This window comes from Alexandromys fortis, unplaced genomic scaffold (genome assembly GCF_014885135.2).
Source record: "Alexandromys fortis isolate MF-2015 unplaced genomic scaffold, M_Fortis_MF-2015_v1.1 scaffold_10, whole genome shotgun sequence".
Taxonomy (NCBI): Eukaryota; Metazoa; Chordata; class Mammalia; order Rodentia; family Cricetidae; genus Alexandromys; species Alexandromys fortis.
Window position 1 is genome coordinate 15017553 of NW_026067895.1, and position 15609 is coordinate 15033161.

A 15609-nucleotide genomic window follows, 5' to 3' on the forward strand; every position below is an offset into this window, starting at 1 on the left:
AGAAATTAACTTTGAACCTTTGTTGAAAATCAATCGGCAAATGCTATGAATTGAATTATGCCCACTAAAAAAATCATATCCAGAAGCTCTCAAACTCACAGTATTTTGGAAATGGAGACTTTGGTAGACACTTGGCTTTGGGTGAGGAGGCTGTTTGACTGGGGCCTGTGTCATGGAACTGTGACTCTTGTAAAAAGAGATACCCAGAGTTGCAATCGCTCTAACTACACATACTAAAAAGTCTGCAATCAAGGAAGATGTTACTAGAATGTGACCATGAGGGCCCTGAATTCAGACTTACAGTCCTCACAACTATAAGAAAGTTCATTTCTTTTGGCTAAGCTACCTATCTATGGTATTTGCCGTAGCAAAACTTATTGGCATGTAGGTTAGCTTCATGTAGGCGTATCTTATCTTCAGAACACACTCTCTTGTTTATCATTGCTTTAAGGCACATGGAAAATCAGTAGGATTCACCTCCAAGTTTGCTCTCTTTACTGGCCAGTTTATCTCTGTTAGGGCTTTTGTATTTTCATTATAATTTTAAAATTAGCCTGTACATTTCTAAAATTATTTTGGGCTTTTCAATTGGGATTGCAATTTCTCCAGGGCATGTCATATAATTTTTGCTGGGTAAGACTGACATATCTTTCTCCATGTTTGTATCTAACCCTTTCAGAGGTTTTTATGATGTAGTATATGGAGATTTTTATTTCAATTTTTAATTATTGTTTTTCTGAATCATGGGCAATCAAAAAACTTGATGTTTTACAAAATGATTCTAGCAAGAGTGACTTGATTTGCATCTATTATATTCTGCTTGAATTATTCTAAAATATAAATCTTATAATTTTCCAGTTTCTACATTGTGGAATAAGACAATTACCATGTGGTATATTTTTTTCTGAGATATGTTTCACTTGTTTATCAATGTATAAAGAATAAGAACCGTGTGAAACCAAACCCACCTGCAATGCTGATCTCATATGGACACAATCTCAATCTCAGAATAAACAAACAATGTTTCAGCTGTATAACTTTGACAAGAATATTCAGAGGTATTTTTCAAACATCTAAAATACTTTTCCAGGCATCACAAGTGGTTAGTGCAGTAACAACAAATCTAGCCAATTAGTATCTGTGTTTCCTGCCCAAAGGATGATTTATAACGAGCCATTTTTCTTCTACATACAGAAAGAAAAAAAATTAAGAAGCAATCATTTAGATTTGAAAAGAATAAAAATGACAAATACAAGATGCTAGCAGAGTTCATTAACAAGCAAATTAGCTTCACACGAAATACTTTTGTTTTTGAAGAGATTTTTCAAATTTACATTTTTTTCTATCTTGCGGCACCTGAAGAGAATTATTTGTCTGAATGATATGTTGGAGAATAACAATGAGGGATTAGATTGTTTTCTTAAGTAGTCAATTTCCACCACTGACAATGACTGTCTGCTTAAGGGAGCTTGGATAAGGAAACTATTTGATATAAAAAAGTACTATGATATCTCCAGCCATCCATGGGTATCTGATCCCTTTTATAAGAAATAATCACTGAATCACCAAAAGCACCTTTCTAAAAAGAAAAGCGCCTCTTATAAATCTTTCATTCTGATATACAGAAAACCTTGAAGATCCTTCCAAACTGATAGAGAAAATTCATAAAATTGTAGAATTTAAATTCAATGTGCAAAAAATACTAGCATTTACATTTATTAACAATGAATATGTTGGAAAAGAAATGGATAATGATCTCATTTATAATGGCTACAAAAAGTAAAATAGAAAAATCATTTAGCTGAAGAAAACAATTTATACAGTGGAAACTATAAACACTAATAGGAGAAATTTAAAAAGACACATAAAAATACATTACCTATTTCTAAAGTGGAAGAATTTTTTAAAGTCACACAATTCGAAACTATCTATAGATTCAAATTATTTCTCACCAAAATTCTATCATTTTTCATAAAATTGAAAAAGATCTAAAATTCATATGAAACCACCACCCAGTAACCAATAATAACACAAACACAAACAAGCTAGTTTCTGTGAACATTGATATATTCTCTGTACTTGGGAGGCTAAGACAGGAAGACAGTGAATTTACTACTGCCATGGTCGGCCCATTGTTTTCCTTACCAGATTGAGCTATGTATGTAGTAAAATTCTGCCTTAAAATAAATAAGTACCCCAAGACAGTTATAAGCATTTTAATCTGTACCAAAATGAATGGTAATTAAAATGGTACAATACTTCCATAAAAATCAACAAATAACAAAGTCACTGAATGTAGCAGAACAGAGAACACAGAAATTACATCAAATTCACAAATCCATATTTGTTTTACTTTTGATGAAAGCTCCACAAACCTACAGTGAAGACATGTTCTTCAACATATGTTGGCAAAACTGTATATCAATATGCTGTATATCTAATCAATTCAGTATGGATGGATAGTTAAGCATGAACTAGAACTAGAACTAGATAAAAATAGAATGAACAGCTACACAACACTGGCCATACAGTGACTTTTTTTAGTTACTATTCAAAAGCACGGGAAAAAGAAAGCCAGTGTAGACAAAGAGTGCTTTGTTTTCCTTTTAATTGCTGTGATGAACACCATATCCAAAAAGCAGCACGGGAGGAAAGGATCTGTTTCCTCTTACAGTTTACGGTCCATCACTGAAGCTAAAGCAGGAACTGGAGTAGGAACCTGGAGACAAGATCTGGAGTAGAGACTACAGGGGACTGCTGCTTCCTGGTCCACTCTCTATGGCTTGCTCAGCTACAATTTCCAATGCAGCACAACCTATCTACCTAGAGATGGTACTGCCCGTCATGGGCTGGGCCCTCCTGCACCAATCATCAGTCAAGAATATGCCTCCACAGACATTTCCACAGTCCAATTGGGTGGCGGCAAGTTCTCAGTTGAGTTCCGTCTTCCTAGATGACTCTAGTTTGTGCCAAGTCGGCAAAAACCAACCAGTACCAATGAGGTTAGAATCAAAAGGAATGACGGAAAGAGTGAAGAGAACCCACAAATTAGGATTCTGTTTGCAAACTATGCACCTGATGAGAAATTAATTCAGACAAGGAGCACAAATAACTATATAAAAGGATCAGGAAAAAGTCATTAAAAAATGGCAAAGGGCATAAATAGACACTTCTCAAAACCAGATGCAGGAGTGGCTAACAGAGACAGGAGACAAAAAAAGCTCATTGTATCTAATCATTGAGGGAAAGCAAATTAAAAAGAGAAGAAAATGTCATCTCATACCTGTTAGAATGGCAGTTACCAAAAAGGCAAAAGATAACATGTGTGGACAAGGGCGTGGAAGAGATAATTACACATGGTCGGTTAGGATGGAACTTAACCATTAAGGGATATAGTACTTAGCCATAAGGCGCATTTTGGTGAGATAGACTGGAGTAATAACCTTGATTTATTTGACTGATTTGAGCTAGGTTACTAACTAGATTACTGTATGAATTCAAATAATTTCACAACAAACTTTATATTTCAGATCTCAATCTTTCTTTACCTAAGTGTAGAAAACAAAGTATGCCAATTCTGTTCATGAAAAGTCATCTTTGTGGGCTAGAGAGATGATGGCTCAGCAGATGAGAGCACTTTGTGCTCTCTCTCTCTCTCTCTCTCTCTCTCTCTCTCTCTCTCTCTCTCACCAACTTTCTTTTTCTTATTAATTTTTTTCAATACAATCTTTTCTTATTTTACACCGTGGCACAATCAGTTAATGCTTAGCATGTGGTACTCAAACAGCATGTCCTGCCTTTCTAGAGGACCCAAGTCTGGTTACCAGAACTCAGAATGGATGGCTCACAACTGTCTATAACTTAAGCACCAGGGTAGCCCATGATATCTTCTGGCTCCAAGGGCACCCTTCCTTGCTTCGACAAACACATAGCATAAACTCACACATTTACACACAAATAAAAATTATGAATTTTTAGAAATCATTCTTGCTGCTGGGTATATAATCCCATCCAAATGCTAAGATGCTCCTATGCTATTATCAATAAATGAGATGCAGAGATTGTCTGTCTCACTATATATTCTTCAAAACCTGAATATATTTTCATGTCTCCTCCGATGGTTTCCTTGGTGTTAAAGTGAAGTAGTTAATTGTATCCTTGATAATTTTATATCAATATATAGCAGGATATGTAAATATTGTAAGTGTGGTCAGTTAACTTCTATATTCCTAGGTATTCGAGTCCTGTGTGATGCTGGCAACACAGTTCTAACTCTGAGTTGGAGCTTGTTAAAGTTAAATTATTCATCCATGCAGGAAAAGCCAGACAACAAACGATCATGGGAACTGAGTGTGTGAAAGTTAAATATGCCATAGATAAGACGACAAAAGGAATTTTAGTATATCTAGAACATGTGTTATCAAGTAGTGACTGCAGTGATATGGTAGCATATCTCACAACAGGAAACTGATGGAGGTAGGTCATTGGCTAATAAAGAAACTGGCTTGGCCCATTTTATTGGCTAGAACATAAGTGGGTGGAGTAAACAGAAGAGAATGCTGGGAGGAAGAGGAAGTGAGGTCAGAAGTAATGCAGCTCCTCTCAGAGCCAGATGCCTCAGACAGAGAGGCATGCTCCGCTCTCCTGGGCAGATGAACACAATGAAGCTCCTCCGACCCAGGATGGACGGAGGCTAGAATCTTCCTGGTAAGCGCACCTTGGGGTGCTTACACAGATGATTAGAAATGGGCTAAATTAATATGTGAGAATTAGCCTAGAAGAGGCTAGATAGAAATGGGTCAAGCAGTGTTTAAATGAATACAGTTTGTGTGTTGTTATTTCGGGCATAAGCTAGCCAGGCGGCCGGGGTGCTGGGGATGCAGCCCCGCCGCTCCGTATTTCAACAGGAAACCTTCCAGAAGAAAAGTGAAATGGCCCAGTCTGGTATGGAGTATTGTGTATCAAACTGTTCCCTCAGTACTCAAATCCCATATCTGAGCATATGACTACATTTGAAAAGAAGGCCTTTGCAGATGCAACAGAATAAAAAGGAAGTCATAGTGGGTTAGAGCAGACCTGAGAGCCAATAAATACATTATTTGGAACTGAACAAAACAGTAGTCTGCACAATGGGAAAAGAATTTCACCAACTCCATTAGACAGAGAGGCAATATCTAAAATATATAAAGAACTCGAGAAACTAGACACCAACAAATTAATTAATACAGTTTAAAAATGGGGTACAGATCTAAATAGAGAATTCTTGTCAGAAGAATCTCAATGGCTAAGAAACACTTAAATGTTCAGCAACCCTTAGGGATCCATCAGGAAAATGCAAATCAAAATGATTCTGAGATCCATCTTACACCTGTCAGGATGGACAATATCAAAAACACAAGTGACAGCTCATGCTGGTGAGGATGTGGAACAAAAGGAACACTCCTTTATTGCTGGTGGGAGTGCAAACTTGTGCAGCCACTCTGCAAACCAGTATGATGGTTTCTCAGAAAATTGAGAATCGATCTACTTTAAGACCCAACAATTCAATTCTTAGGCAAAAGATGCTCCATCTCCTTAAAAGGACACTTGTTTAGTCATCCTCATAGCAGCTTTATTCATAGTAGCCAGAACCTGGAAACAACCTAGATGTTCTTCAACTGAAGAATGGATGAAGACAATGTGGTCCATTTATACAATGGGGTATTACTCAGCTGTTAAAAACAATGACATCATGAAATTTGAATATATTTGTCCTTATTGTATATAATTTTGTACTAGGCTTAGAACTCTCTTATTTAAACAAAAGGGATAGGTGTTGTAGAAAATCCTACAGCCAATAGCCTTCAAGTTATCCACCCACTGGTGCGTGGCCTCTTATACTATTTATGCTGATGTAAAGCATGCATTTGGCCTCTTTTCTGGCTGTGGGATTTGTTTTCCATTCCAGCAGAGGATTCTGATTTGTGAGTTTACCCCTAAATAAATAACTGTCTTTTATTCTAAGTTCTGAACTAGTGTGTGATTTCTTTTAAGCATCCTTCTTTATTATAATTCTGTTTTTATTTTAAAGAAAAATACAGGAAACCAGAAAGTAGGTTCCAGAATATTAGGAAACTTTCTCATGCCCATGCCCCTGAGGGAAGAGTTTGGAGACATAGAGACTTCTGAAAACCTGACTTTGGCTTATTACCTTGAGTATAAATGTTAACAGACTTGTCATGTGGCTCAGGTCTTCAGAATAAAAGGTAATAGCTGAGGTCGTTTCTGGATGGAAGAACCCTGATGGCAGTGGTCTGGTATTAAATGTCACTATTTTTGCCATTTTTGGACAGCTTTGGGGCTACATTTGTGGTCAGAAATCTGTTCTAGCTATAAAGGGGTCAAATCTCATTGAGTCAAAAGTTGTCATCTAAGAAATCAGAAATTACTTAGTCTGATTAGGTTACTGTGCAGAATCAGAAAGGGATGAAACAGAGGTTAGTTAGCCAGCTCGCCTGGAGTTACAAATGAATGCGGGATTCACTTGAAATCTTGCTATCCCAGTTGTAGCAAGTGCTCCACATCTCCATTAAGCACTAAGTGAAATATAAAGGGATGACATCTTTCAAATGGTAATAATGGAGGTGAAGGCCAAGGTGCAGATGTGGCAGCAGGCCACTTTTGGGAGGCACTCGGGACATTTCTAGGTACTTGCCCAAATGCCTCCCAAGTCTCCCCTTGGTCAATCCTCACGACAATCCCCAAGATAAGATGTCGTCAGGATCTTCATGGTAGACGAGAAGAAAGCCTCTCATATTTAGTAAATGATAAACTGGGGTCCCACCCAAATCAGACACCTCTGCTGAAATATTTGAGCACAAGCCATGGTCATGTGACGGCAGAAATGAAGTTGGGTGGCAAGGAGCTCCAGCCCATCTAATTCATCTTGGTCTTCCGTCGTTCTCATTACTTGGCATATACATCCAATGCTCACTTATGACCCACATTGTTCAGATCAGACAGAGATATAAAAGAATGATAAGACAAAGGGTAAATGAATATCTCACAATGATGAAATAATTTCAACCCAAGTGTTATTTTTATGCCCATAGGGAGAAACTTACACAACAGGAAAAATATTTTTGTTTTTCTGGTATACAGAAGCCATTATCAAAGGACAAAGAAAGTGATTGAGTTAGACAATAGTGCATAATTTGTTTTATACAAAGTGATCAAAGTGAATATATAAGTGATTCCAACTTCCCCAGTAACAGTAAGTTATTGGGATGGATATTAATAAAACAGCCTAAAAGATGTCTATAGTTAGAATTCTAATGCTTCCACTACAATGGAACTAAAGAATGTTACCTCTACAGGCAAACTTTTACAGTGGTCAGGGGCTGAGTTCCATAAGCAAGATATACAATTGATAATAAATATAAAATTTTCTCCTATGTTCCTAATCAGTGTTCATATTAAGCACTCTGGATTTTAAAAAGAATTCTCAAGAGTATATTAATTATATCTAAATACAATCATATTAGTATTCTAATGATCTGTCCAACATATTCAGGAGAATTAAACAAAAATTCCCAGTACAAAGGAAGATTTTTTTTGTAAGCAAACCACCCATCTGAAATGGTGTCTGACATATGCTCTGAATACAAAATTGTTTCTAAGGCTAAAGGCATTATGTGGTTTGCAACTATTATCCAAAGGATACACAGTTGCCCATAAGACTTTGTATCTTGAAGTTACAACAACTTTTAAGTAACTTAGAAGTTGATTTGAGTAAGTTGAAATTTCTTGTGTGAAACATTGAAATTTAAAGAAAGATAAAGAATATAGATTCAGGTTGAAAAATCATTACTGACTGTCGTAGGGTTTCTATCGCTGTGAAGAGACGCCATGACCACAGTGACTCTCAGAAAGGAAAACATTTAACTATGGCTGGCTTACAGTTTCAGAGATTTATTCCATTTTTGTCATGGCCGATAGCATGGTTGTGTGCAGGCAGACATGGTGCTGGAGCAGGCAGCAGGAAGTGAATGTCACATTAGACCTGACCTGAACATTTGAGACCTCAAAGCTTGTCCCCTGGTGATGAACTTCCTCCAACAAAGTCACACCTACTCCAACAAGGTCTCACCTCCTAATAGTGCCACTCCCTGTGAGTCTGAGAGATCATTTTCTTTCCAACTACCATACAGAGCTAAGATACTGACATGTCAAAGCATCAAAACAAGGGACTGATCAGGTCATGTTTACTTCGGAGGATTTCTTCAATTAAAGTCTTAATGTGATATAAGTCATGTAAAGGATATTTTAGAAAGGTATCTCTAATTGACAGAAATCACCTAATTGCAACCCACGAGCCATCCTGCAGAAGCTGTTAATTAGCTTGCAGACTTGTGCTTTCTAATCAAGATTAGGAATCGAATTTCATATCCTACTCATGTTTTCTTTTTAATAAGCTGAGGTCACATCCTTGTGGAGTAGGCTCACGTGGGAGTTCAGCAACTGCTCTCTTCATTACAGAAGGCTTTGCAAACTGCCTTCTTGTTTTACCCACTGTCTTAGTTTCATTTCCTGTTGCTGTAATTTAAAAAAAAATCATCCTGACAAAGGCAATTTAGAGAAGAAAGAGTCTATTGTAGCTCACAATTCCAGGATAACTCCACTGCTGGAGAAACGTGAAGCAGCTAGTCACATCTAGTTGAAAGCAGAGAAAAAAATGAACACATGTACATGTGCTGCAGCTCAGTTCTTTCTCTACTCTTGCGTAGTGCAGAATAGTCTCTATCTAGAGAAGAGAATCATAAAAACCTTCCCACCCATCAACATAATCTCTCACAGATTTGGACAATCCCTTCTCAAGACTACTACTAAATTGTGTCAAGATGATATGAAAAAGTTACCATCACACTCACTATGGTCCTTTAAATGGACATATTGCCAATTTTTTTTTCTAAATTTTTATATTTATATCCACAGACTAGTGCTACCATCAACCTGGGGCAAAGAAGTTCCTTTTTGCAGAGGGTAACAATGTATTGACTTATGTCTGGTAAAGGTGCTAAGAATGAATGAATGCTCAGCCCTAACTAGGACATCCGTATGGTCCCTCATCAAAGGCCCAGGGAATTTTGGAAGAAGAGAAGGTAGAGATTTAGAGGACAGGAAGGAGTTGCCACGAATCACTGCCACTCAGAGACTACTCAGCAGTTGGAATCAGGAGCACACAGACAGCAAGGGATACCTGTACAAGACTGTGCCTTAAACATCCCACCATGAATAGAGGGGAACTGTCAAGGACAGGACACATATCCTAAAGACAGACACTTCCCAGGGAACTTCATGAGGCCCCACACTTCCTAAGGAGCTGTTGACTGTTAACTGTTGCTACAAGAGGTGGAATTATTTTATTTAATGGGGAATTCATTTGGGGAGAGAAGTTAGAAAGAAGGGGTTTAGAGGAAAAGGGTATATGAAAGAAGGAAGTGAGGGATATATAAAATCCCAATATATCATATATATATGTATATATACACATATGTGCAAATGTATATGTATACATGAAACTGTCAAAAATTATTCAAAGTGGATACTAGAAAGAATGCAACTTGGAGTTTAGTAACATAAATTCTGATATCAGAACAAAACTTGGTGAAATTTTTATAGCATTGTACTTTCTAGGAAGGTATTGTCAACTATGAAAGCCTGTGTTTGGTGCCTGATCCCATGACAATAAACTACAAAAGACCATCTTTTGATTTCCATTCCTGATTTATCTTTCAGCATTCGACTTGTGATTTTTAGTTGCAAATGATTAGAAACGTTTCTGGGGTTTGTTTGTCTCCTTTGTTTTTATTATTTTCTCATTTGGTTTTCTCTGCGGAAATAACATTGTTTTCAACAGAAGCAGACGATTTTTAAACCACTGAAATGATGCAGCATCATTGTATAGAGCCCTACACACATTAAATAATCAGAGAAAAGACAGATATGGCATGAGTTTCTTAAGCTTCAGTTTAGGGATACAATGCTTACTGTGTCCTTTTGGGAACACTGTCCTTGCTTTCTTCCTGTTTGGAAATTGGGAAAAATCTAATGGCAAATGCATGCTCACCAGACAAGGAGCCAACAAACCCATTGAAAGATAAATAGAAAGTTATTGTAGTTCATTCTTCAATTCCCCTCCAGTGGTACCATCCAACTAAGGACTATAGAGATAGCCTGGTTCTGTTACTGTGGCGGTGAAACAAGAAACAGAATAAAACCTGCCCCTTGACTGTGACACCAAAATCAAAACAGCCTAAGCAAATTTTAAGTACTTTTTGATGAGTGCTTATAATCTTAAAATGATATTCTAATCAGAGTAAATTCTATCCCAGTGTTATAGAAACTTGAAGAATAGTTGGCTCTTCTTCAAGTTCTGCAGATACATATGAAACTAAAATCTCAAAAGTATCATATTAATTGATAAGGAAATATGTTGCTTATTGGAAGATAAAGGCCCCCAAATTATTTGTCATGCATTCTGTAAAATGAAAATCACAAAACCAACTTGGCTACTTTTCCATATGATTTGAGAAGAACTCTCAAGTTCTTGCCACATTCCCGAAAGCTGAATTGAAAAAGCAAAGTTGGAGTCATCTTAACGAGTACCTCCACGAGTCCAAGCTTGTGAGCTTTCCCACAGTGAACTCAGGTGTGTGCATCTTGCAGTGACAACAGTCACTAGAGGTGACCATCCTTCTGGGAAGGCTTCACTGCTGATTCACTGCTGGTACCGTTTAAGATTTCAAATTTTTTTAGTTATCCCCCTTCCTCTGATTCCAAGAAAAACTGTTTGCAGTAAGGTCAAGAGTCCCAGCCCTCAGCTGAGCAGTGTGGTGTATGCCTTTAATCCCAGCACTCGGGAGGCAGAGACAGGTGGATCTCTGTGAGTTCGAGGCCAGCCTGGTCTACAAAAGCTAGTTCCAGGATAGGCTTCAAAGCTACAGAGAAACCCTGTCTTGAAAAACAAAAACAAAACAACAGAAAAAAAATCAAAAACAAAAAAGAGTCCTAGCCCTCTTGTTTCAGTTATATAGAGAGACTTCACTTAAGGAACACAAAAATGAAACATGTTCTGGTTAAGATCTCATGTTTATGTTGAAAGCTTACTCAACCCTACAGCAGATATAAAGAGATCACAAACCCAGCTGGAATTTAGGAAATGCAACAGCTAAAGGTCTGTGTCTGGTATTAGTGCGGGCCCAAGGAGAAGGGTCTGTTGTACCAGAAGCTCAGTAAGCTGTATAGTATTCAAACAAAAACCGTGCACATACGATCCACTTACCCCTGCAAGGCTTTCTCTCCAAACCAGTCTCCCTTCCCTAAAGTTCTAAGAAAGACTGGGTCTTCACTTGGTGAGTCTTCCCGAGTGACATTCACCTACAAAGAGAGACGAGCATTTAAATCAACTGCATGCTTGCAAATCCCATGCTTTCCCATGAATTTATTCTACATATTTCATCTCCTTTTCAAAAATGCATTGTTAAGAAATAAGAATTTCACTTAATCTTCATTGATACTCTCGATTTTATTGCCTTCAATGAAACAACTATTTTGATGAATTTAATGACGTATTCTGTCCATGTTTTTCCTTTGTTTCTCAATGGTGTTTCCTTGTTGTTTGGGGAAAATATAATTACCCTACATACTACTTTGCATTCATTCATTTCTTCAAGATATAGGAATAATAATACTACTACCGGCCATCCAGAAAGGCTAAATAATTAAAATTCACCTACCTGAAAAATACAATGCATTAGAAAACTAATTTATTGAGACAATGCCAAGCACTTAAGCACATTAAAAACAGCATGCTTCAGGCTTCTCAACCTCGACATTGGATGTCAATGACCAGAACTTTTATTACTATTAGGGAGGTTTGTGCAAGGTAAAGGGAATTCAATTATTATTCTCCACTGATCCATTTGATTACCCTTCTACATGGTGTTTCAAACCATGAAAATTCCGTTTTAACTGTCAGTTACCACTAAGCTATATCATAGAGATGCTAATTTGCATGTTGATGAGGCTTTTATAGATGAAGAAGTTGCAGTGGGGAGTCGTATTTAAAGTGGGAGTTGCTGGTTCTATACTCTCAGGGGTTCTGATTCATTCATGTTAATATAAGCAGCTCAAGCACATTTCCTCTATTTGCATAGCTGTCCCATTACATAAATAGTATACAGCTTAGCAATTCCCTAGACGCAACTATAGCTCCCAGTTTTATTCTTATATGTCGTTACTATGATACTATTAACAAATTTTCTACCGATTTCCCTGTACTTGTGTTCTGGCCCCCATGAGTCAGGTTTCAGTGGGTCAATGCTCACACAAATGGAGAACAAGAAAGGACTAAACATGTTCAGTGTTTCAGGTGCTGATGCTGACTCATGGAAGTTGGTATATATTGTGCTGTCATTAGCACTTACCATTGTAAGGTGGTAGCTTTCTAGGAAGGCTGGGCTTAGAGAGCCTTGTCCTGAAGCTAATAAAGGAGGAACATTTTTTTTTTCAGATTATATTTGGCTTGGATGATTATATCCAATTATCCTTGTTGACTAGTTTTCTATTGGATTGGCCTTTGCTGTAAACATTGAAGGACATGTTTTTGCGAGAACTACATTTTCATTCCTCTAGAATCAATAAAGAATAAGGTTGCTGGATCATATGGCAAACATTTTATTAACTTTTAAAGAAGCAGTCAAATCGTTTTTTTTTTTTTCAGAATAATTTAATCTTGCCATCTTAGTCAATAGTGCCTTAGAAGTCTCCTTGTTTTGCTTTTCAGAATTTGGTATAGTCAACATTTCCTTCCCATCTAGATGCTATTAAGCATGTAGTTGTGTCTCGGACTCATCACTAAGGTTGATTTTTTATTCATTCCTAATGATTTGTGTTGGGGATTGGGTATGTGGGGGTGGAGGGTATGTGCACATGGGAACAGGTGACTTAGAAGTCAGAGGCGTAGGATCCTTTAAAGATGAAATGAAAGAGAGTCCCCTGATGTGTTGTGGGCACTAGGAACCAGACGTGTCCACTCCAGGAACAGTGTGCTCTCTTGACAACTGTACCATATCCCTAGCTACATATTACAGGGCTTTAATTTGAAATATAATAATCCTGTTCAATTTTGGAACATTTCATTTACAGAGAGATAGGGTGTTGATGTAAGACTGCTGGGGATATTTGCAGAATTCTTTGATGCTTCCGACCTGTGTTGAAAATGCCATGTTCTCAAAGAACAGGAATCTACCAACTAAAAATCAGAGAAGGAACTTAATTTCTAAGTTACACGTTGCTGCTGCAAGTATCAAACTCCAAATTTCAGAAAAAAATAACTGTAAATTTCCATTGAGAGAAAAAACAAATTTTTCAAAGTTTATATTATGTTTCTCTTTTGTGTGCGTTCATTTAATGGAAGAATAAAACATGGTCTACAGTTAGATAAACAGAACTGAACAAGGGGAAATCGTTGGTTGCTCTGCGACCACTGTTGTGCGTCTCCTCCTATCTCACAGCATTTTTTTTTTCAAAAAGAAAAACTTCTATTCATCACTGTGGTGGTTTGAATATGAAATCCCTAGAGGCTCATGTGTTTGGGTCCCTGACCACTAACTGGTGGAACAGTCTGGGAAGAATTAGAAGGTGGGACATTGTGGGAGGAGATGTGTCACTGGGGCCCAGCCTAGAGGCTTCAAAACACTTGGGCCATTCTCAAAGTCTCTTGGTTTCTCTCCCTTCCAGTTGCAGAAGAACCTGTAAGCTCTCAGCTGCTCCTACTGCCATGCATTTGCTCTGTCACCATGGACTCCAACCCTCTTAAACCATAAGCTCCAAATTAAACCTTGATCATAGACAACGAACTAAGGCAAGTGTTAACCAAGATGGTATCTTTACTAGGACTCAGTGAGGAGAGAAGCCTGATAACCGGGGTTCAAACCTGACACCCACAGCATGAATGAAGAGAACTGACCCCTGCAAACTGTCCTCTGACCTGCACTCTGCAGCACACACACACACACACACACACACACACACACACACACACACACACTGTAATAATGCATCCTCATTCTAGCATGAACTCCCACAAAATAAATAAAAATCCAGTAATATATTTTGGAAAAATTCTTTACCAGGGTTGGTTTTTATAAATTTTATATATGCATGGGGAAAATTTACATTGGTTTATTTACAATAAATAGGTTTTATAATGAGTTTATTTACAATTCTAATTTCATAGCTTATTTACCTTGGAACCACTGTTTTCTTTCCTATTCCATACAATGGAGACAAGTATGAACACCTTTTGCTTCTTGCCCTGATTTTAATGTATCATTATAGAATTAATATAATGAATGCAACAATTGTCAGAGTTGTGAATCATAGCCACTAACTTGTATGACTTGAGAAACTAAGAAAAATTCTATAGTTGGTTTACAGAAAAACTTGACTGTGTCCAAGGAATCTAATACATTATGACTGTTTCTCTCTCAAAATTCTAATATTGCACCAAAGTACTGCCAAAGTAATTGGCTCTTGTGGTAAAATCTCCAAGTGCTTCTATTTATACAGGCTACAGAACTCATAAAACAGAACCCCTAATGCACCTGTTTCCAGCTAAAATAGGTTTCAACCGTCTTGCTTCAGGCAATACTGGCAATTTGCAGTAAATGGGACAGTCATAAGTGATTGCAGGGTGTCCTTCCTAATGGTTAAGCACAGCTACGCCTTGGCAGCAAATAATTAGAATTTGGAAAGATAACAAAGTCAGACTCCAGTATAAACTGTCCTCCTGAGTTCATCAAGTGGTACATAAGCAAGAGAATTTTCTATCCCTGACTCTTTAATCAGCTTTAGCTAACAAAGAAGACGGTAAGTAACAAAGTTTGCCAGTTTGTTATATAAACCACAGTATATTAGCATTTCCTGGCTCCTAACACAGGAAAATATAAGCTATGATTTTAAACATAACTATATTTAAACATGCCATTTTATTATTCCCTTCACTAAAAAAATACTACATTTTCATTGTGTGAATGTTGGCATGTAGATGGATATGCATACTCCATAGATCCAAAGTGTCCAAATGGAGGTCAGAGGACAGTTTGTAGGAGTTGATTTTCTCTTTCTACTGTGTAGGTCCTGGGTATTGAACTCAGATCTTTAGGTCTGTTTGCACTTGCCTTTTCTTGTTGAACCCTCTTCACTAACCCCTTATGATGTCCTTTATGAAATCAGTCTATGATGTATATTTCTATTCCAGACTTCCAGATATCAATAAGATGAGCATATACAGTAAAAATGTGTAAGATTTGTATATTTTAGTATGGCATGTCATTGCTATAAACATTGAGATATGTGTAATCTTGATCCAGAATTAGTACACAAGAATCACCTAAAATTTAAGTCACTAAAATTTAGAGTCTCCTACCTTTCCTGTTTATAGAATTTCTGTAAGTCTTCTGGTATAAATTCTACAGTACAAAATTTAGTCATTTTGTACAATAGTTAAGACATAAGTTGACTAATTACAATAATGAAACAGGCACGTAAGTCTTCTCTAGGTTT

The 15609-nt window shown here is 37.2% G+C and overlaps 1 protein-coding gene across 2 annotated transcripts in view; it reads right to left on the reverse strand.

Moving 5' to 3' along the window:
* The window catches only part of Prkg1 (protein kinase cGMP-dependent 1), a 1099611-nt gene that overhangs the window by 168667 nt on the left and 915335 nt on the right, over window positions 1-15609 (reverse strand). For both annotated transcript variants that reach the window (XM_050158354.1, XM_050158348.1), the window contains exon 7: window positions 11324-11418. In XM_050158354.1, the coding sequence (XP_050014311.1) occupies window positions 11324-11418 (95 nt within the window). The remainder of the gene's footprint in view (window positions 1-11323; window positions 11419-15609) is intronic.